Source organism: Mirounga angustirostris, unplaced genomic scaffold (genome assembly GCF_029215605.1).
Source record: "Mirounga angustirostris isolate CCGP_5_RB_7025 unplaced genomic scaffold, mMirAng1.0.hap1 SCAF_11, whole genome shotgun sequence".
NCBI classification, from domain to species: domain Eukaryota; kingdom Metazoa; phylum Chordata; class Mammalia; order Carnivora; family Phocidae; genus Mirounga; species Mirounga angustirostris.
In genome coordinates this window covers 63,519,942-63,540,883 of record NW_026991719.1, presented here as the reverse complement: position 1 = coordinate 63,540,883, position 20,942 = coordinate 63,519,942, and the positions used below count along the sequence as shown (strand labels likewise).

Genomic DNA, 20,942 nt, shown 5'->3' with positions numbered 1-20,942 from the left:
CTATTTTCCCAACACTGTAGCAAATGTTATTATCTGTCACTGTTCTAATAGGCAATCACTATTACAAAAAAAAATTCACACAAATAAAACAGTTTGTGAATTTCCAACCTTATAAAGACAAGAAAATAAGTCTTTATAATTTTATAAACCTGACTACTGCTTTATAAAATACCATTTTAATGAAAGCCAATATATGAAATTTTAAGTTTCACATTTTTTCAATGTTAGTGATTTGGATTACAAAATTATTTCACCACAAAGATTTAAAAAATAGCAACTTTTCATTCTGCATTCATAATAATATTCAATTCACCAATATTCTCTTTATATATGTCTTTACTTGTGAGAATGAGGTCTAACTGAAAAACTACATGTGTGATACTTTTTTTTTTTTAAGGCTTAAAATGTATTTTAATAAGTTAATGCTGTATTACTGCTCCATTTCTCAGAAAAGCTCCAAAGATATCAGGGACAAATCAAACATGGTACACCAATAAAAAAAAAATGCACAGCATAACTACCTAAGATAGGCAAGGCTAAGAGCTACCGTCCAACCTTCAGCATACAGCAACCCTGTTCCCAAGATTGTACTAGGCCTATCAAGAAAAGCTGTGAACAGCAACATCATAGACACAAAAGGGCCATTCCTGGGTTGTCCTAACCCAAGAAAAAAATATGGAGGCAACTTAACACAAGATTTTTTTTTAAAGATACACTAAAATGAAAATCTCTAAGAGAAAATGTCTTCCTTGGGACATGAAGGGCTAATATATGGGATATAACAGAACCTTATGTATGTTGTCTGTGACCTCTGTGGACATTTGCCTGAATTCCCATCTGCGAGTGAATGGAACAATGGGACTAAGGTCATTGGGGGATGCTTATTTTTGTGGTGTATGTGGCAGTGTCTCTGGGGTTTGGAGGGTATAATAAGGAACCAAATAGAACAGGATGGACAAAGAATGGAATGATCAAGATTAATGGGGGCTCTAACTGGATCCATTTTGCCATGGTTTCCAGCCCCCTTCACAGGCCCTCAGCAATCACATGAGACTTCAGGAATGCACCACACAAAATCAATTTGTTAAATGATATACCACAAAGAACTGATTTGTTAAATATCACCCCTCTCTTGCCCTCAGCCTCCAGCAAACTCCCTCAGAGTAGTACAGGCAAGGAAGACCTAACTATTGGGAGGAATCCCTAGCACTTTTCCAGGGCAGAATTCTGGCTAGTCCAAAAAGGGTCCTTATTTTAAGGTTTTTTGGGAAACTAGACATTGAAATTTTTATTAGTATCAGCTACATTTGTTTGGAGCAAATTCAGCTCCAGGAGCTGCATGGTTGAATGCAGGAGGGGTTCCACCAATTGCCCCAATTCCTTCCATTGTAGCAGCTTGGCCAAAGCATTCAGTTGTTGGTGGGGTCAATCCCAAGGTTCCATCTGGCATCAGAGTGGCAGTTCCTGGAGGAGCTGGGGTACCTGTTGGCACTGGAGCAGGGGGCATGGCGTCTCTGTTGTTTATGCCCATAGCACCTCCCATAGCCATCTGGCCCATCCACATCTCCTGTTCTCTTGCATCAGGGCATGTTCCCTTGAATCCTTCCTGCTGTCACTGCATCATTTCTTCCTGTTGCCACCGCATCTCTTCCTCACGGCGCCTGCGTTCCTCCTCCTGGTTGAGCTCCAGTTGTTTTCGTTTTTGCACTTCTTGGTTGTGCAGCTCTTCTATCCTCCAAAGTTTTTCTTGACGACTCATCAAATCCTGTCTCATTAGCATGACCTGGTGCTCATGGCGAGCAGCCTCCATCTCCATCTCCAGCTTCTCACAAGCTTCCTTGATGCTGTGGTCCACTTGGTCCTGCTGCTGCTTCTCCATCTCAATGAATGCCTTCCAGTGCATGGCATACTCATACTCAAAGGAGCCAGGCTTTGCAAATCTGGGTGGCTGCTCTCCCTCCTAGTGAAATTGCTGGTTCTTTTTAACCAGCTTCTCTGGAAGTCCCTCTTCATCATCCAACTGGTCCATGGGCTCCACAGTCACAGGCCGAGGAAATGTGGTTAGCAGGAAGGAGCCTTCACTGCACCTGTCCAGAGCTTTCCGAGCAGCTGGCTTCCCTGAAAATTCAACAATGCCTTTTCCTGAGGGCCTTCCTCGATCATCCACGATGACTACAGCCCTTTCCACCTGGCCAAACACCGGAAAGGCTTCCTCCAGAAGTTCATTGGAAACATACTGAGGAAGGTTTTGGACTGTAAGGGATGCACTATGGCAGGCAAAGAGCACACGCAGCTGCTTTCCATGGAGTGACATGTTGTCCAGTTCTACTTTGGCAATTTCCGCTAGGGTTCATGTTTCCAAGTGGATAAAGCCAAAGCCCTTAACCTTATGAATGAAGACTTCCCCTGCTTTCCCGTATTTCTCAAATAGTTTCCTCATCTCCTCCTCAGTGATGTCAGGAGGAAGATTGCCCACAGAGAGCCGGCTACGTTGGGTGAAGGTCTTCTTTCCTGGTTTCCTAAAATTCTTCAGGTCAATAGTCAAGCCTTCATTTTGGCTGCTGGCATGTTGCCCACTTGCAGGTATTGGTGGCGGTGGTGGCTGCTGTTGCTGCTAGAGGTGCTGCTGGTGGTGATGCCGATGATGCTTCCTTGGAGTATGGTTTTGCTTCTCCAAGTTAAAGGTTTTATTGTTCTGCATTTTTGCACCCCTCTACCGACTGTTCTCTCCTCAGAGTAACGGCAACACTATACAGCCTCTGCAGTCCCAAGAAAAAAATGTGTGTGGTACTTTATTAACTCTTTATTTAAAATCTATCAAGCAAAGTTGTGACTGAGGTTGTATATAGAGGAATTAATGTAGAAAGATCATTGCACAATTGATTTTAATGTACAAATATAACAAAATATTTTCTTAATGAGTGCCAATATATAAAAGTAAGCATCATATCACACACTCTTAGACTTTCAAGCAAAGAGCTTTCACTGCAAACCTTGAAACTCTGAAGTTTATGAAATATGTTAGAACACAGCTCTCTTCTGTGTTTAAGGTGTATGTGTTGTGTGTGAATCTCATGATACTTTTGAGATATTTGGGATAAGTCTGAATTGTTTGTTTACCCAGGGGGACAAAAGAAAATGCTGATAGATATTCCAAGTTATATGGATATTAATTCCCACTACTCCTATTAATATTAAAAACTCTTTCCTCTTTAGTCTATTTTACTCAAGTAGTATATATTTTCTAAATAAAGCTAGGATCATATTGTTCTCCTGTGCATTTTTGAATGATTGGACAATTCACCTATGTCCACTTATTTTCAATTTACTTTTTGTTTCTTGCAGGACAAAGTGAAAACATTGGACCCACTGCTGAGGAAGAGTTGTGCAATTTATTCTGTTGCTTATTACGTTCTGTAAAGAAAGATATTTTATTTTATGCTCCATAGAACAGTATGTTTCCATTTGGATAGAAAATACAGTCATGAATAATTCCTTCAGAGGGATCATTTTGAGGTTGAAAGGAAGGAGGCCATGTTTTGTTAAGGCACTCAAAATACAATTTTTTTTTTTAAGAAAAATCTTCAAGGTGACATAGCTAAACTGATAGAGAACATAGATTATTCTAGCTAGTAATTTGATTACAATGTCTTGGAATCATTCAAAATTTCAAGGGAGATAGTTTGAAGATCCTCCTTCCTGTGATGAATTTCTAAAGCACTGTCTTTGCATCTCACACATGACTGAAGAGCCAAACCACTGTGTTCCAAAAACCTATCACGGAATTCTGAGGTCATAAAATAATATACAATGGGATCAAGACAGCAATTCAGATTTGCAAGACATAGAGAAATGATGTGAAAACATACGGTGCTCTTAATAAAGGAACAGTTTGAAAAGACATGTTGTTTCACCATCATAAAGAATGGGAAGTTGAAGTGGTAAGGAGTGAAACACACAATGAACACCACTGCACACATCAGGACCATCCACAAAGCCTTTTTTCTCTCTTTGGTATTCTGAGGGGGAACTTGGAATTCTTGTAAAGATTTTCTTGTTTTCCATGTGCAATAAGTAATAATTACAACAGGTAAAAAAAACCCTCCAAGTTCAGCTACAGTTATCATGCCAATGGAGGAAGCCATGCTAATGTGTTGAAATCCTAAATCGGCAAAGCAGGATTCAGTGTTGTTGGTTAAGCCAGAACTTCTCAGAATTGGAAGTGGCAAACAGGCAGTCCCCACAATGATCCAGATGGCAGCACTGATGCCCACATCATACCTACGCTTCCAGTTTCTGGCCCTAAAGGGCTTGAGGAGAAAGTAACATCTCTGAAGGCTGATGCACGTCAGGAAATAAATGCTGGCATACATGTTGAGATACTTCAGGTAGAAGCACAGCAGGCAAAGGGCCTTCTGGAAGGGCCAGTGGTGGCTGATGTAATAGTAAATCCGGAGGGGTAAGGACAGCACGTGAGCAAGGTCAGCCACAGAGAGGTTGATCATGAAAATGATGGCTTTATTTTTCTTGCTGATGAAGCGGCACAGAACCCACAAGGCTACACTGTTGGCCAGAAGACCAGGGATGAATATGAGGATGTAAGTGGTTGCATAGAGAGAGTACTGAAATGACACTTGAAGATCAGTGCACTTTGTTCTTACACTGTTTGTGCTGTTACTTCCCATCTTGAGGATGTATGTTCCTTCCTTAAGGAAAGCATTAGAGTGATGATTTCTGCAGAAAATAGAGTAAAAATAGGGTCAAGGGCATGCCAGTTTATATTTGGGTATACAAATATATTTGTGTCCTGCCAAAAAAGTATTCAAGTATTCAAGTGTGAACTTTCACAAATTCAAAAGGTATTTTTTATGAAAACTAAACTGAAAATATCATGGCAATCTACAAATGTATAACAGCATTGTGGAGCATATTTTTAGAAATCAAGGCCTTAGTCTTGGTTTTCCCCTAAACTAAAACCTTAGTCAGGTTTTCCCCTTAGTAGTCAGAGGGAGTAATCAAACTTATAGAGATGGCCAACAAGCAAGACCTTACTGGAAAATTTACCCAGACATACATTCCAACACTTTTCTGGGTTTCTATATTTCAGTATTACAGTTGTCTCCATCTGCATTTTCAAAGTTTGAGATCTAGCTGAGTTTCCAATCATTAATGCTGGAAAAGACTAAAACTGAATCAATTTTAAATTGCAACCTTATCAGGGTTTAGGTGACTGCTGAGATGAGTCTGTGAACCTTTGGGAATGAAACACAAGATAAGGGCCTGGGAAGGGCTGGCAGGTCACCAGTCCTTGAAAGGATGGAAACTTGGAAAAAATGTTGCAATGCAGATAAACTTTAGCTCCTTCAGAATTTGGCTGAGGGCAAAGTTAGTCCTGCTTGTATGTCATGACACTTTTCTTGAAGATTCTGTAGCTTTAAAGATCTGTGTTTATTAACAGAATTATGTCAGCTTCAGACATTCACATTTATTGAGACTATCCTTGCTACCATTTCAAACAACTACCAGAGTATGTGAAAAACTAGAAGGTATCTAGTGGTAGTTACAGCAAAAAGAGCTATCTCTAATTCAGATCTTGAGGCAAGTTGAGTGAAAAGTTATTAATTTTGAATTGTTACATTTTTAACAATCATAATTGTTAAAGAGTTCTTCCTTCTAGTGAGTTATCTGTATCCCTGTCATTTTAACCTAGTTCTGCCTATCAATGTCAAGTAAAGTTTACCCCCTGTTGCACATGAAACTCTTTAAATATCTGAAGACAGCAATCCTGTCTCTTCCTTTATCCAGGTTCACCCCTAAATTCACCCCTAAAATGCAGAGTCCCACTTCTTGGTTTTCTTTTGGATCAGATCATTATTGCTTTTGGCCCAAAACCACTATAAAACAGCTTATTTTAACCTTTGAAAATGACAGTTTACTCAAACATTTGATATTCTCGGGAAATATAGCATGCCTTTGATTGTAGAAACAAAAGGCTAAATAGAATTTTAATATTCCCTTGTACTTTTTATTGCTTGCAAAGGCAGTTAGTTTGTTTCACATTTTATGGAATTAAAGGGAAATTGAGACACACTTAACATTAACTATTGAAAGCAATATAAAGTCTAAGACAGTGCTTATTCAACCCAAAATACAACTAATTGAAATTGTAAAAACTCAGTCAACACACACACAGCCTATACAGTGCCAAATCATCTATTTGATGCCTTTAGACTGACTACATGGTGCTTTCAGATAGACTGTATTTACTGAAAGTTCATTGCAGTCAACCAGCTCACTCAAGTAAACAACTACTTTGAATGTTATTTTCCACAGAGTTGACTATTTTGCTAAATCAGCCAGTTAGTCTAGCAAACTGTAAATTGAGCCAACACTATCTGTTTTTGTGGTCTGTTTGTTTCCCCACTGAACTAACTAAAATAATTGATCTTGTATTCTGTGTACTCAGTTTAAATAAAAAGCCATGTAAACGTGAACCAGGATTATCCTTTTTTTTTAAAACCAGAATTATTCTTGAAATAAAATTTAGAAAATAGTTAACATACATGAAGTTTTCCCTGATCATCTTTGGTTTTGTTATAATAATAATTAAAAATCACTGAATGCCTACTTGGATGAGGTGTTATGCTAAGTACTTTGTATACACTCTCTCAATCTGTCCCTCACAGCAATCTTATGCAACAATATAACATTACCACTGTTTTACAGCTGAGGAAACTGAGGTCCCAAGAAAGACAAGCTTCACCTCCTACAAGAAGACTTTCTTGACCTCTCCAAACCAGAAGTCACTTCTATGGCCTCACAGTCCATAGTTCTGATCATTTTTCTAGTGAGAATGCATTTAATACACTTAACAACGTGCTGTGGTTATTACCTTTGCATGGAGTCTCTTTTGTTCCTCTAAATAGATTGCAATCTCTTACATATCAAAGACTCATTCTCTCACTACTTTCTTTCCTCCATAATAAAGTGTCTCCTAAAATGTTTTGAACATATTAGGGATCCACTAAGTGTTTGTTAAGTGAATGACTTGAATGCATGATGAGTGGATAAATAGGGGGAGTGGGGGGAGTCGCACTGACAGAAAGGGAGTGTCTGGGGAATTAGAATTTAGATGTGATATTTAATTTGACCACCAGGTGTCATAAGTATACCAATGTTCAAATATTTTTAAATATTTAACACATTTCTTTTAAAATTCCATTAAGGGAGAAGTTATACTAAAGGAGAGAAGTATCAACAACATCTTGTGTAACATCAGAAGAAGAATCCTTTAAAGGGCATTTTACAGAGTTTTAATTTATTTTATTTTTTTAGCTTCCATACTTCCTCATTTAGATCTCTGAAAATAGTTGGGCTTCTAAATTCATTAGAAATCCCTAGAATATTAGAGCAGTTAAGGACCATCAAGATCTCCTGATCATGACACTTCTTATAGATGAGGCTACCAAGGCCAAAAACAAGGAGATTAAATTTTCCACATTCACAGGATCTTCTTGCCTTCCACTACGGAGTAATATTTACTTTTCCAGGAACTTCTAAGATGAAACCCATATTTTTGTAATTACCTAATAATAATACAAACTTTTAGAAATAAACTAATGCCAGATTTTAGAACAGTAACCTTGACAGTGGACTATTAAAGCAAGAGTGATTAGGTTTTTTTCCCAAATATTCTAGGACAAATACGGTGTTTTTAAAAAGCAGAATTAATATTTTTTTGTCCCTAATAATAAGATTGTGTAAAAAATCTGCTTAACAGGGGTGCCTGGGTGGCTCAGTTGATTAAGTGTTGGATTCTTGGTTTTGGCTCAGGTCATGATACCAGCGTCTTGAGATTGAGCCCATGCTGGGATCCATGTTCAGCTCCCAGAATCTACTTGAGATTCTTTTCCTCTCTTCACCTCCCCGTGCTCTCACTCTCTTTCTTTCTCTCGCTCTCTTTCAAATAAATAAGTAAATCTTTCTAAAAATTTGCTTAACAGTCTTAGATTAGGTTGTTTTTAACCTTTTGTTATTTCTTTATATAAGGAATACAGTTTCACATTAGAAAATAGAGATAAAGAAAAACAAAATATATACACATCTATCATTAATATTTCCATTGCTAACATTTTGGTGTATAACCTACATTTTCCCCCATGCCTATAGACCTATAAATGAATACATGTATAGATATTTTAACCAAATTTGACTCATATACACATACTCTTTTATAATTATAGTTTGTATTCAATCATAATTATTATGAATATAGTATCATTAATAAATAGACATTAGCAATCATTTTATTAATCAATTTATTGATAAATAATCATGTTAATGGGTACTTAGAATTTCATCAGAATTATATACCATAATTTATTTTACTAGTGGACATTGAGGTAGATTCTCATTTTTCACTATTAGAAACAATGCCTTGTGAAACATTCTTGTACACCCATCTTCATACATTTGAGCAACTATTTTCTTTGAATAAATTTTTAAAAGTGGAATTGCTAGGCTTTTGATCTATAATACCAAATTATCCTCCAAGAAGACATCCTAAGCTAATTCTCTTTCAAATTCCAATGCTAATACTTTCTCATAATATCACAATGCCAAATCTGTTTGTTTTCCAAATATATCAAATTCTTTTCAGCTGAAGGAAGACTTATGGTGTACAGAATTTTGACTCATTCTTTAAGGCCTAACTCAGTAATTACTTTACTTAGTCACAAATCAACCCAGACAGAATTTATTATTCCCACCTTAACAAAGTGGTTTTCAAACTTGAGCATGCCTCAGAATCATCTGGAGTGCTGTCCCACCCATGGTTTCTGATTTAGTAAGTCTGGGTTAGGGCCCAATAATTTACATTTCTAATAAGTTCCCATGAGATCCAGGGACTATATTGTCCTGTATACCAGCAAGGATTGTGTTTTATCTGAGAAACCAGTATATTATCGCCACACAAATATTGTGAATCATTTAATTAATGCTGTTGGCTGAATGTAGAATGTTTATTGCACCCTAGAGTCATATGTTGAAACCTAATCCTAAACGTGATGGTGTTTGGAGTGGAGCCTTTGGGAAGTAATTAGGTCTTTAAGGGATTAGTGGTCTTATAAAAGAGGCCCCAGGGAAATCCCTTGCCCCTTCTGCCAGTGAGAAGATGGCCATCTATAAGCCAGAAAGTGGACTTTCAACAGACACCAAATCTGACATCCTGATCTTGGACTTCCTAACCTCCAGAACTCTGAAAACTAAGTATTGTTTAAGATACCCAATCTGTAGTCTTTTAGTTATAACAGCACAAATAGACCAAGATAGTCAGACATTCTTTTCCAACCTGAAGGAGGAAACTCATGGACAAGTTTGTGACCTAACTTTCATAACTGTGTAGTAAAATCTGGCTTATTTATCTACATCCAATTATTTCTCCTATCTTGACTGTGTGGGGAAAAAAAGTGATAGTAAAACAAAACAGAAACAATGACAAAAATATTGCATTATGCTTAGGTTTTAGAAAACAAACAGGATTCTTATGTTAAAAAAAAAAAAAAAAAACTTCTAGGGGTGCCTGGGTCAGGCTCAGTCAGTTAAGAGTCTGACTCTTGATTTTGGCTCAGGTCATGATCTCAGGGTCCTTAGATAGAGCCCCACACCCGGCTCTGTGCCGGGTATGAAGACTGTTTAAGATTCTCTCCCTCTCCCTCTGCCCATCCCCCTACTGGCACGCTCTATCTTTCAAAACAAACAAACAAAACAAAACAAAACAAAACAAAAAAATATTCTATACTTCTCAATACTATAATGAAAAGATGAGCTTTTTTTTTTTTTTTTGAGGAAGGCAAGATGGCAGAGGAGTAGGGGACCCTGTTTCAACTGGTCCCCTGAATTTAGTTGGATATCTATCAAACCATTTTGAACACCCACAAAATCAACCTGAGATGTAAGAATATATATCTGGATCTCTAGAAGCAGAAAAGCAGCTGCTTTTGGCAAGGTAGGAAGGGCAGAGTCATGAATCTGCAGGGAGATACTGGAAGATAAACAGAAGGGGGAGGGAGCTGCCATAAGCTGACTCCTGGAAACTAATAACATGGGAGAGCAAAATCAAAACCCTTAGAAATCTGCTCAAGTAAGAGACACCCCTCCCTGAAGGGGGCCTTGGAAATGAAAAGACAGAATTCTAGGTAGGGCATTGTGGTCTTGGGATACAAGGAACCACAGAGCAAAAGGGGGTTTCTGAACTGGAAGAGTGCCCAAGCAGTGGAGCCAGGAAGCAGGTTATGGTCAGCGAGCACACGAAGGGACTCTCAACTAGGATCGCCAGAAACCACAAACCAGGCAGGTCGATATCCACTCTTTCCTTGAACAGCCTAAAAAAATCTGGAACCAGTGCCTGCAACAGGGCAAAAACTCGCAGAACAGTAGTGGCCGGGAAAGGGCTTTAGGGCAGAACTGGACCTGATTTTGGAGCTTCTGGTGCAAGCCGGAGCCCACGGTTGCTCACAGTTTTAAAAACAGAAAGGGCAGAGATACTCCCGAGCCCCTGAAAACACTTCTGGGAAAGTAGCTGTGAGCACACACTGCAGAAAGCTGCGGTTTTCAGCAGCACAAACAGAAGTTGAGACTGTTTGTCCTGCAGAGTTTACTAAAGAGGGCAGACTCCGAATTTTCTGCTCTGGGCCAGAGGTTTGGCAGCGGCCATTTTTGCTCTGATCCCCTGAGGAGGTGTGGAAAAGCCCCAGGATACAAAAGACACTCCGAAGTCCAGTCTCCACTGAGCCCATCCCCCAGACAGGGGGTGGGGCAACTCCACACTGGCAGGATTACCTGAGAAACAGAGTGGCAGGACCTTCCCCGAAGACAGGCTGGAAAATAGGTAGATGACAATCCTTTGGACCCTATAAGACTGTAAAATCCCAACACAAGGAGAAAATTGTATATTGAGCTCCAGGTGTGGCCTCACAACTTGTTTATTTTTCAGATATAATTTTCCTTTCCTTTTCTTTTCTTCTTTCTTTTTTTTTTCCTTTTCTCATGCCGTTTTCTACTGCTGTATTCTTCTTTATACCTTCTCATTTCAACTAGATGTCTATTATACCAACTCATGTTTTCATAGGCGCTTTTTAACTTGTATTTTTACATACCTATATTTTTTGTAAACATATGCTTTATTTTAGCCCGTTTTTCACTCTACTTAGTTTTACCTTTTTATATATACAAATTTTACTTTTTCTAGTAATTTTGAGACGTAGTGTCCTCTAACACACAGACCAAAATACACCCAAGAACTAACACTCTGCTTTGTTCACACTGAGAGATTATAGCTCCCCTTCCCATCCACTCTTTTTAATTTTTTTATTTTATATTACATGTATATATAGTATATTTTTTAAATTTTTTAATTTTTCAATTTTTTACTTTTATTCTTGTGTTTCATTTTGGCTTTGTTTTTTTCAGTGGTGGCATCTGACCATGCTGGATATTGCTAGGGTGCATCTAACTTGGGTCGTGGTTGATATTTTGAATTCTGTCCATTCATTCAACATCCACTGATAGAATGACTAGGAGGAGAAACTCTGAACAAAAAAAAGAACCAGAGACAACATTTCTGCCACAGAACTAATGGATATGGATATAAACAAGATATCAGAGACAGACTTCAGGATAGCAATCATGAAGTCAATAGCTAGGCTTGAAAAAAGCATTAGTGACAATATAGAATCTCTACAGGCAGAAATTAGATCTAATGAGGCCAAACTTAAAAATGCTATGAATAAGATGCAGTCTAAACTAGAAACTCTAACAGCCAGGGTAAATGAGGCAGAATAACAAATTAGTGATCTAGAAGATAAACTGATAGAAAGGAAGGAAGCTGAAGAAGACAGAGATAGGCAGCTAGTGGCACATGAAAATAGACTTAGAGAGATCAATGACCCTAGGAAATGCTCCAATGTCAGAATTATTGGGATCCCCAAGGGGGTGGAGAGAGAGAGAGAGAGGACTAGAAAGTATATTTGAACAAATCTTAGCTGAGAACTTCCCTAATCTGGAGAAGGAAACAAGCATTCGAGTCCAAGAAGCAGAGAGGACCCCTTCCAAAATCAATAAAAATAGATCAACACCCTGGCATGTAATAGTGAAGTTTGCAAATCTGAGAGCCAAGGAAGCCATCCTGAGAGCATCTAGGGGGAAGAGATTTCTTACTCACAGAGGGAGGACCATCAGAATAACATCAGGCCTGTCCACAGGGACCTGGCAAACCATAAAGGGCTGGCGGGACATGTTCAGGGTACTAAATGAAAAGAACATGCAGCCAAGAATACTTTACCCAGCAAGATTGTCATTCAGAACAGATGGAGAGATAAAATGCTTTCAGGACAGGCAGAAACAAAGAATATGTGACCACCAACCCAGCCCTGCAAGAAATATTAAGGGGGATTCTGTAAATGAAGAGAAATCCCAAGAGACACATAGACCATAAAGAAACAGAAAACCTACAGAAACAGAGATCTTATAGGCAATACAATGGCACTAAATTCATATCTTTCAATAGTTACTCTCAACATAAACAGGCTGAATGCACCAATCAAGAGACACAGGGTTTCAGATTGGATAAAAAAGCAGAACCCATCCATACGCTATCTACAAGAGACTCAATTTGAACCTAAAGACACCTCCAGGGTGAAGGTAAGGGGATGGAGGACCATTTACCATGCCAACAGACCTCAAAAGAAAGCTGGGGTAGCAATTCTCATATCAGACAAATCAGATTTTAAACCAAAGACTGTAGTAAGAGATGTAGAGGGACACTATATCATACTTAAAGAGTCTATTCAACAAGAAGATCTAACAATTGTAAATATCTCTGCCCCCAACATGGGAGCTAAAATATTCAATAAGATCTTAGCCAATAGGATCCAATAGCACATTAAAAGGATTATCCATAACAACCAGATGGGATTTATTCCTGGGATACAAGGGTGGTTCAGCATTCACAAATCATCATGATAGAGTACATTAAAAAAATAAAAGACAAAAACCATATGATCCTCTAAATTGATACAGAGAAAGCATTTGGCAAAGTATAGCATCCTTTCCTGATTAAAACTCTCCAAAGTACAGGGACAGAGGGAACATACCTCAATATCATAAAATCCATCTATGAAAAGCCCTCAGTGAATATCATTCTCAATGGGGAAAAACTGAGAGCTTTTCCCTTAAGGTCAGGAACTCAAGGATGCCCACTCTCACCATTTATTGCTCAATATAGTACCAGAATTCCTTGGCAAGAGACAACAAAAAGAAATAAAATGCATTCAATTGGCAGAGAAGTCAAACTCTCTCTCTTCGCAGATGACATGATACTTTATGTGGAAAATCAAAAAGACTCCACCACCAAGTTATTAGAACTCATACAGGAATTCAGCAGTGAGACAGGATACAAAATCAATGCTCAGAAATCAGTTGCATTTCCTAATTTATCTGGTCCACAGCTTCCTCCACTCTATAATGTATAGCACTGTTGTGTACATTCAAAGAGTCAAAATAATATATGTAATGCATGTATTTGCTACATAGTAATACTGCAAGAAGTGCTATTATTCTAATTTGTTTTGTATATTTCTTCTAAGTCATGAAAGAAGGTGAAATATAAATACATTTCAAATCCCAGCTTAAGTTCCTTGTACCTCTGACTTCTCCAGTCCTTGTTGACTTCAACTTTCTTGGAATAGCTGATGTATCTAGCAACTTATACTCCAATAACATCACTGTTTACTAACAATTAAATTTACTGATCATTTACTACGTGCCATCCACTTTAGATATATTATATCATATAATCCTCATGACAATGCTATAAGGAAGGGAGATACTGTCCTTATTCCCATTTGACCACTAAGAAATTATCAAACTCTTACTTATACATTATTATCTCCAACTAGTACATTATTTGCTCTTATGTCTAGGGTGTGGATCATGAATACTAATACCTTGACAAACCCCTATCTGCACTAAAAGACAGACTACACCAGTAGTGGGCAGAGAATCTTACTGTGTCAATCCCACTGCAAGCATCCATGGCTTGATCACAGGCCTTTTCAGGATTTTCCCAGTTTCCCTTCACAGTCATATAGTTATTTTATATTCTCCAGGGACTCTGGCCCTTAAAATTGCTTTAAAGTAGATAACTCCATTCATTCTATTTTAAAACTTTCAGCCTTCCCTAATAACTCCATTCATTTTATTTAAAGCTTTCAGGTCTTCCTAAAATAATAGCTTTTCTTTTCTTTTTTCTTTTCATTATTATGTTATGTTAATCACCATACATTACATCATTAGTTTTTAAGTAGTGTTCCATGATTCATTGTTTGTGTATAACAACACCCAGTGCTCCATGCAGAACGTGCCCTCTTTAATACCCATCACCAAGCTAACCCATCCCCCCAACCCCCTCCCCTCTAGAACCCTCAGTTTGTTTGTCAGAGTCCATAGTCTCTCATGATTCATCTCCCCCTCCAATTCCCCCTCCTTCATTCTTCCCCTCCTGCTACCCTCCTCTTCTTCTTCTTCTTCTTCTTCTTCTTCTTCTTCTTCTTCTTCTTCTTCTTCTTCTTCTTCTTCTTCTTCTTCTTCTTCTCCTTCTTCTTCTCCTTCCTCTTCTTCTTCTTCTTCTTCTTCTTCTTCTTCTTCTTCTTCCTTTCTTCTTCTTCTTCTTCTTTTTTAACATATAATGTATTATTTGTTTCAGAGGTACAGGTCTGTGATTCAACAGTCTTATGCAATTCACAGCACCCACCATAGCACATGCCCTCCCCAATGTCTATCACTCAGCCACCCCATCCCTCCCAACCCCCACCACTCCAGCAACCCTGTTTATTTCCTGAGATTAAGTATTCCTCATATCAGTGAAATCGTATGATACACGTCTTTCTCTGATTGACTTATTTCGCTCAGCACAATACCCTCCAGTTCCATCCACGTCATTGCAAATTGCAAGATTTCATTCCTTTTGATGTGGTATATATACACCATAATAGCTTTTCAAATGGCTTTTAGGTGGTTGTTATTCCACTTAAAAAGATTCTCTTTTCTCCAAATGCAGGACCATGAATGTTTCCCACCCCTGTCTGGCAATGCTACTGGTTTCAGATAGCAAAAGGCTTAGGAACAGAATAGCCTCACCACTATTGTGCTCCTTTGGTTGTGTCTGAGTCTCACGTTTCTCACTGAGGACTGAGCCAAGCAGACATGGTTGCAGATCACAACTTCTTCAGAAAGGTTAGCAACAAGAACTATGGTAAGTTGCCTGCGTATGTATGTCCCAACTCATTTGCCCCAGAACTGGAGGATGCTACCTGCAAGAAATTAAAAAAAAAATCATTTGAATCTTCATTTTTACCTCATTTGGTAAGGTACAAAGTGGTAAATTAACTTGCCCAGGGATAAAGAAACTCACTGTTAATTAGATTTTGAAATGTGGCTAAAAATAAACCTCTCACTCAAATAATCTTTCTACTTCACCTGTCTGCCTCTGTGCTGAGAGAAGAAAGTGCTCTGTAAATCTCCCCAAAACCAAGGGCACCAATGGTAGGTGGAAAGCATGGAGCAGATTAGCTGTGGCTTAGTGAGAGGCAGAGATTGACATTGATAGGAATTTTTTACTTCACTAACAGCTTTTTCTATTATCCTCTGCCTATAGCAGCCATTATTTGGAGTATACACAGGACTTGTGTCCCTTCCCCCAGTTATCTCATTTTATGTACCGTCAAGTGCAAAACAATACTTTCCTAGGCCTTAGAACACACCTTTCCCTCTAAATATAATGGATATTAATTAATTAATGTACATTTTGCATCCCTTCAATGTATTAGGCATTGTTTTAGGTACTGATGATAAGATGGTATATAGGCAGACATGGTCTCTGCACTCATGTAAATTGTAATCACATACTATATCCACCCCATCCTCTCCACCCAAAGAAATAATACTCATTTATTAATAAGTGCATGTCTCTTGAGCATTTTAAATTATTTTTTTTAATTTTCTCAAGATAAATTAAAATGTTTTAAATAAAGTGTAGTATTCCTCCAAAAAACATGCTATTTTACTAAAATGACCATACACTAGGCTGACCATATATTCTGATTTGCCTGGAACAGAACTGGTTTACATTTGTTATTGCAATGTAATCAATAATGATACTACCTTTCACTCTTTAAAGTGTCTTAGTTTGGATAATGGCATATGATCACTCTGCCATCTGCCCATTCACACAATCTAGGTGATACCTTTAACATTTACACCTATTAATACCCACACATATCCCATAAATTCTATCTTCCTAATTTCTAAATTTAGCTACTTCTCTCTGTACCATCTTTATTCTAATTTAGACAACCATCATCTGTTTTTTTATTATTATTATGTTATATTAATCACCATACATTACAGCATTAGTTTTTGATGTAGTGTTCCATGATTCATTGTTTGCAGATAACACCCAGTGCTCCATGCAGTACATGCTCTCTTTAATACCCATCACCAGGCTAACCCATCCTCCCACCCCCCTCCCCTCTAGAACCCTCAGTTTGTTTCTCAGAGTCCATAGTCTCTCAAACCATCATCTCTTTATTACTTATTCTTACCAGCCTTTATCGGTTCCCTCTACTTCCAATTTTGCCCATTCCAATAAACATATTCTTCATTTTTTAAAAGATTTTATTTATTTATTCATAAGAGACACAGAGAGAGAGAAGCAGAGGGAGAAGCAGGCTCCCCGCTGAGCAGGGAGCCCAATGCGGGACTCGATCCCAGGACTCTGGGATCATGACCTGAGCTGAAGGCAGATGCTTAACCATCTGAACCACCCAGGCGCCCAAATCTATTTTTCACTAAAGTGATCTTTCTGAATTCCAAATTTGATGCCACTATTCTGTTGCCTAATTCTTCCAAAGATTCACCTGTATCTAAAAACAAAAACAAAACAAAACAAAACAAAACTTCCTTACTATGGTGTATTAAGTCCTGCAGGTCTATCTTTCCAACCTCATTTCTATAGCTCTACACTTCACCACAATTCTCTGCTCCAACCATGCTGAAGTACTCACATTTTCATGAATGTGTGATGCATTTTGATATATTGATGAACTTGAATAAATATTTTACGCTCTTGGAATATTCTTTTCCCACTTTTCATGTGACTAATTTTCCTTCAGCTCCTAATTTAGAATTATCTTCTGGAAAGCCTTCTCAGATTTCTCTCCAAGTCTGACTTAGGTACCTCTCTGTGCCTTGATAAGATCTCATGCTTCCATTATAAACTGGGTCATACACTGGATATTATATTCTGAGACATATATTGAATTTTTCTTGATCAAGTGTACATCAAGAGAAATAGAAAACTTCCTTGCATGCATTAGATATTCAAAACACATTTGTTATTGAATAAATTAAGGAAATGATAGAATCATAGGTGCAAGATAAAATTAATATTGTTAGAAATTAGCAGTCAGCATCCCCATGCATCTTCCACCCAAATAACAACAGGTAAGCCTACTTGTAAGATTGTCCTGAAAACTTCCGATTGCAGATGAGATGGAATAAATCTACTCCATCCCATTATTCTTGATAATTATGGCTAAAATACCTAGATAAAACATAAAACAAATGAAAGAGGACTCTAAGATGTGGAGAAAATTAAAAAAAAAGACTGGCTGAAGATCTCAAGACTCAAGGAACAACATGACATTGTGTGTGTGTGTGTGTGTGTGTGTGCGTGCATGCACATATGTCGTCTCCTGTATATCCTGGACTAAGCACTGGGGAAGCCCAGAAGTGAAAAAACTTTTTCAAAAAAATGGCTGAAAATTTCCCAAATTTTGTGCAAGGCATAAAGCTATGAATTCAAGAATTGAGTTTACCCTAAATGGGATAAATGCAAATAAATGTACATATAGACACATCATAATTAATCTTCAGAACTCTAAAGACTAGAAATCTCATAAAAGAAGAAAACAGAGAAAAGCAATATATGATTCATAGAAAAACAATGATCCAAATGACAAATTTCTAATTTAAAACCATGGAGGCCAACAAAAATATCCTTTGGGAATACTCAGGTGATGGAAACAAAGTTGACATGCTCTAAGATAATTGCTAAAGAAAGTTCTTCAAGCACAAAGGAAATAATAAGAGAAAAAAATTAACATCAAGAACATAAAAAGAGGGGCACCTCTGTGGCTCAGGTGGTTAAGCACAAGACTCATGATTTTGGTTCAGGTCATTATCTCAAGGTCCTGAGACTGAGCCCTGCATCAGGCTCTGAGCTCAGTACAGAGCCTGCTTGAGATTCTCTCTTCTTCTCCCTCTGCCCCTCCCTGCCTCTCAAAAACAAATAAATAAATAAAAATTTAAAAAGAAAGAATAAAGAAGGAGACTGGTCACAAAATGGGGAAGGAAGGCTGTGGGGCAGTCTCATTGTGCCCTGAGCCAGCTTTGGAGCAGGGACTGGGAGGAGGCATCTCCCTTCACCCCTCCTATGCTGGATTGTGCTTCTGGGCCCCCAGATTCCCCTTCACCTCAACCTGACCCCCTTCCTGCCATCCTTACATTGAGTGTAGGAACCTGAAACCCTGCAACAAAATGGTGAGACCTAATGTGGCCTTCTGGAGTGATTGACACCCAAATAACATGTCTATGTCTCTCTGACTCTCTTTCTGTTTTTGAGTTTCTCCCTCTCCCTACTTATCCTGACTGAGTGTGTCAGAAGCCAGGACTTTTTCTCTGGGTCCCTTTCCAAAATGCAGCCACCACCATCACCAACCTCTACAAAGAAAGAAAGCATGGATACCCATCAGTAAAGTTTTGATATTGGAATTCAAATTGACTATCAGCAATGCAATAAGTATGTGTTGGTTTGGGTTAAAGAGCCCTGAATAACTATTCATAGAGAAGATTTGGTCAGCTTCCTGTGTGGAAAAGTTCCTTCACCACAAAACTCTAGAGCTCCCCAAGACTGACTGTAGTGTCCCCTAACTGAGCTACTTCAATGGAAATCAGCTCATCTATAGAGACTAATTTGCAACCCTTCTGGGAAAACATAGCTCTGCATGGTCTTAGTGGTACAATGGATAGTATAAGCATGCATTTGAGTACCCCAAGCTCTCCTACACATATAAGCAATAGATGGAATGCTAGTTGAAGGATAAATGGACTCCATGATGTCAATGTGAACACTTTCATATCAGAAGAAATGGCACTCCACTTGGACAATGGTGGAACAGAAGGTGTACCTTAGCCCAGTGTGGCCATTTGATTACAGACTTGCCAATCCATAAACACAACAGAATGATCTAAACTGCAGACATTTTCACACCCACCATGCTGCTTGAAAGCCACTTGATCCCCAACTATTATTGCAAAGGAAGCATGAGCCATCTTCCCTTATTAACTGTTTAAAACAAGTGAATTCTATAGTGGTTGCCATAAAAGGAAGTTCTAGGTATTTACAGTAGATGATTCTTGTAACTATGGCTTTCTTAAAACTATAATCCTAGCAGAGGATATCAGATATCATGTAGTCATTAACAAGATTATCACAGGGAAACATATATCTGTTCCAAGGCTAAAAGTGACCTTACTTATATTTATTCTCAAAGGGAAAGGAAATATCAGATGTTTACTTGATTATAGAAGGCCTTTTTTTGGTCCATTTCCCGCTGTGTTGATTATTTTGCTTCAACAGTATTGCCAGTTTCCTAAAATTATCTCAAACCCATGATTTGGCTTCCTGTCAAATCTACAGGCTTCCATTTTTTGCAGCAGCACTGTACCATGCACCTGGTTTCTGTATAGTCAGAGTGTGCAATTTCTAATGATTGGGCTGTTCCCTGTTTTTAGTTTTCCATGCAGTTTCTAGTTCTGGTGATTATGTGATGTAAAAGGGTTCTATGATGGACATGCAATGTACTTAATCCATACACAGATCTTTATTGGATTCACTTTGTGTGTGTTAGTGCTCTAAAAGTAACAATATTATTAAATTGTCCCCAGATAAACCCTGTAGGCTTAAAATTCTCAGTTTTAAGACAAGGACTACTCCTCAAACAGGATACTATTCTTATGGTAAATGTAATTATGTAGACTCCATTCAAGGGTGACCTAAAGTAGAGAGGTCATGAACTTTGAGAATGGGGTTCCTTTTTGGTTCAGTATTAGCAAGATGGAGATGGATGGTGGGGGAGGGTAGGTATTCTAGTCTTTCGTGTCCTGTTCTACATTTTTCATGAATGCCCTACTTTGTGCAGTTTCCATTGGGATGGTGGAAGATAAAGGTCTTTTATCTGCTAACAATGTGGTCACAACTTAAGTAGAAAAGCCGGACTCTTCAGTCCCTCTTCTAACAAGTGCAGTTTGGAATCTCATTCTGGAAAATATGGAATCACATGGATGTTCTCTAGATGTTAGGTAGCCCTAAATAAAGGTTCTGAGCACATTCCTCTTTTGAGTACATATAAGACCTCTTATAGGGGCGCCTGGGTGGCTCAGTCAGTTAAGCAGCTGCCTTTGGCTCGGGTCATGATCCCAGGGTCCTGGGATTGAGCCCCACATCAGGCTCCCTGCTCCGCAGGAAGCCTGCTTCTCCCTCTGCCACTCCCCCTGCTTGTGTTCCCTCTCTCGCTGTGTCTCTCTCTGTCAAATAAATAAAATCTTAAAAAAAAAAAAGACCTCTTATAGTACAATGTTTTAGAACATGTTTCATCCTCATTTTTAATATCTTGAACTGAATGATAATCTGTTTTAGATGAAGAGTTGATGTCAGCCTGCCAGGTACTATAATTTATTCTATCATATTACTATATTATATATCAAGTAGGACAGTGAAAATGTTTCCTTGCAAACTTGTAGTATTATGTTCAAATAGCCAACAT

General features: G+C 38.3%; 1 protein-coding gene and 2 pseudogenes across 1 annotated transcript; 1 reads left to right on the top strand and 2 right to left on the bottom strand.

Annotated features, from left to right (window-relative positions):
- Positions 1–1,041: 1,041 nt before the first annotated feature.
- LOC123859609 (non-POU domain-containing octamer-binding protein-like) lies at positions 1,042–2,744 on the bottom strand (annotated as a pseudogene).
- Positions 2,745–3,619: 875 nt separating this feature from the next.
- On the bottom strand, positions 3,620–4,685 carry LOC123859554 (putative P2Y purinoceptor 10). The gene has a single exon (XM_045897613.2). The coding sequence runs from the start codon at positions 4,683–4,685 to the stop codon at positions 3,642–3,644; it is 1,044 nt and encodes a 347-aa protein (XP_045753569.1). The 3' UTR covers positions 3,620–3,641.
- A 10,576-nt stretch (positions 4,686–15,261) lies between these two features.
- LOC123863475 (HUWE1-associated protein modifying stress responses 1-like) lies at positions 15,262–19,368 on the top strand (annotated as a pseudogene).
- Positions 19,369–20,942: the final 1,574 nt, after the last annotated feature.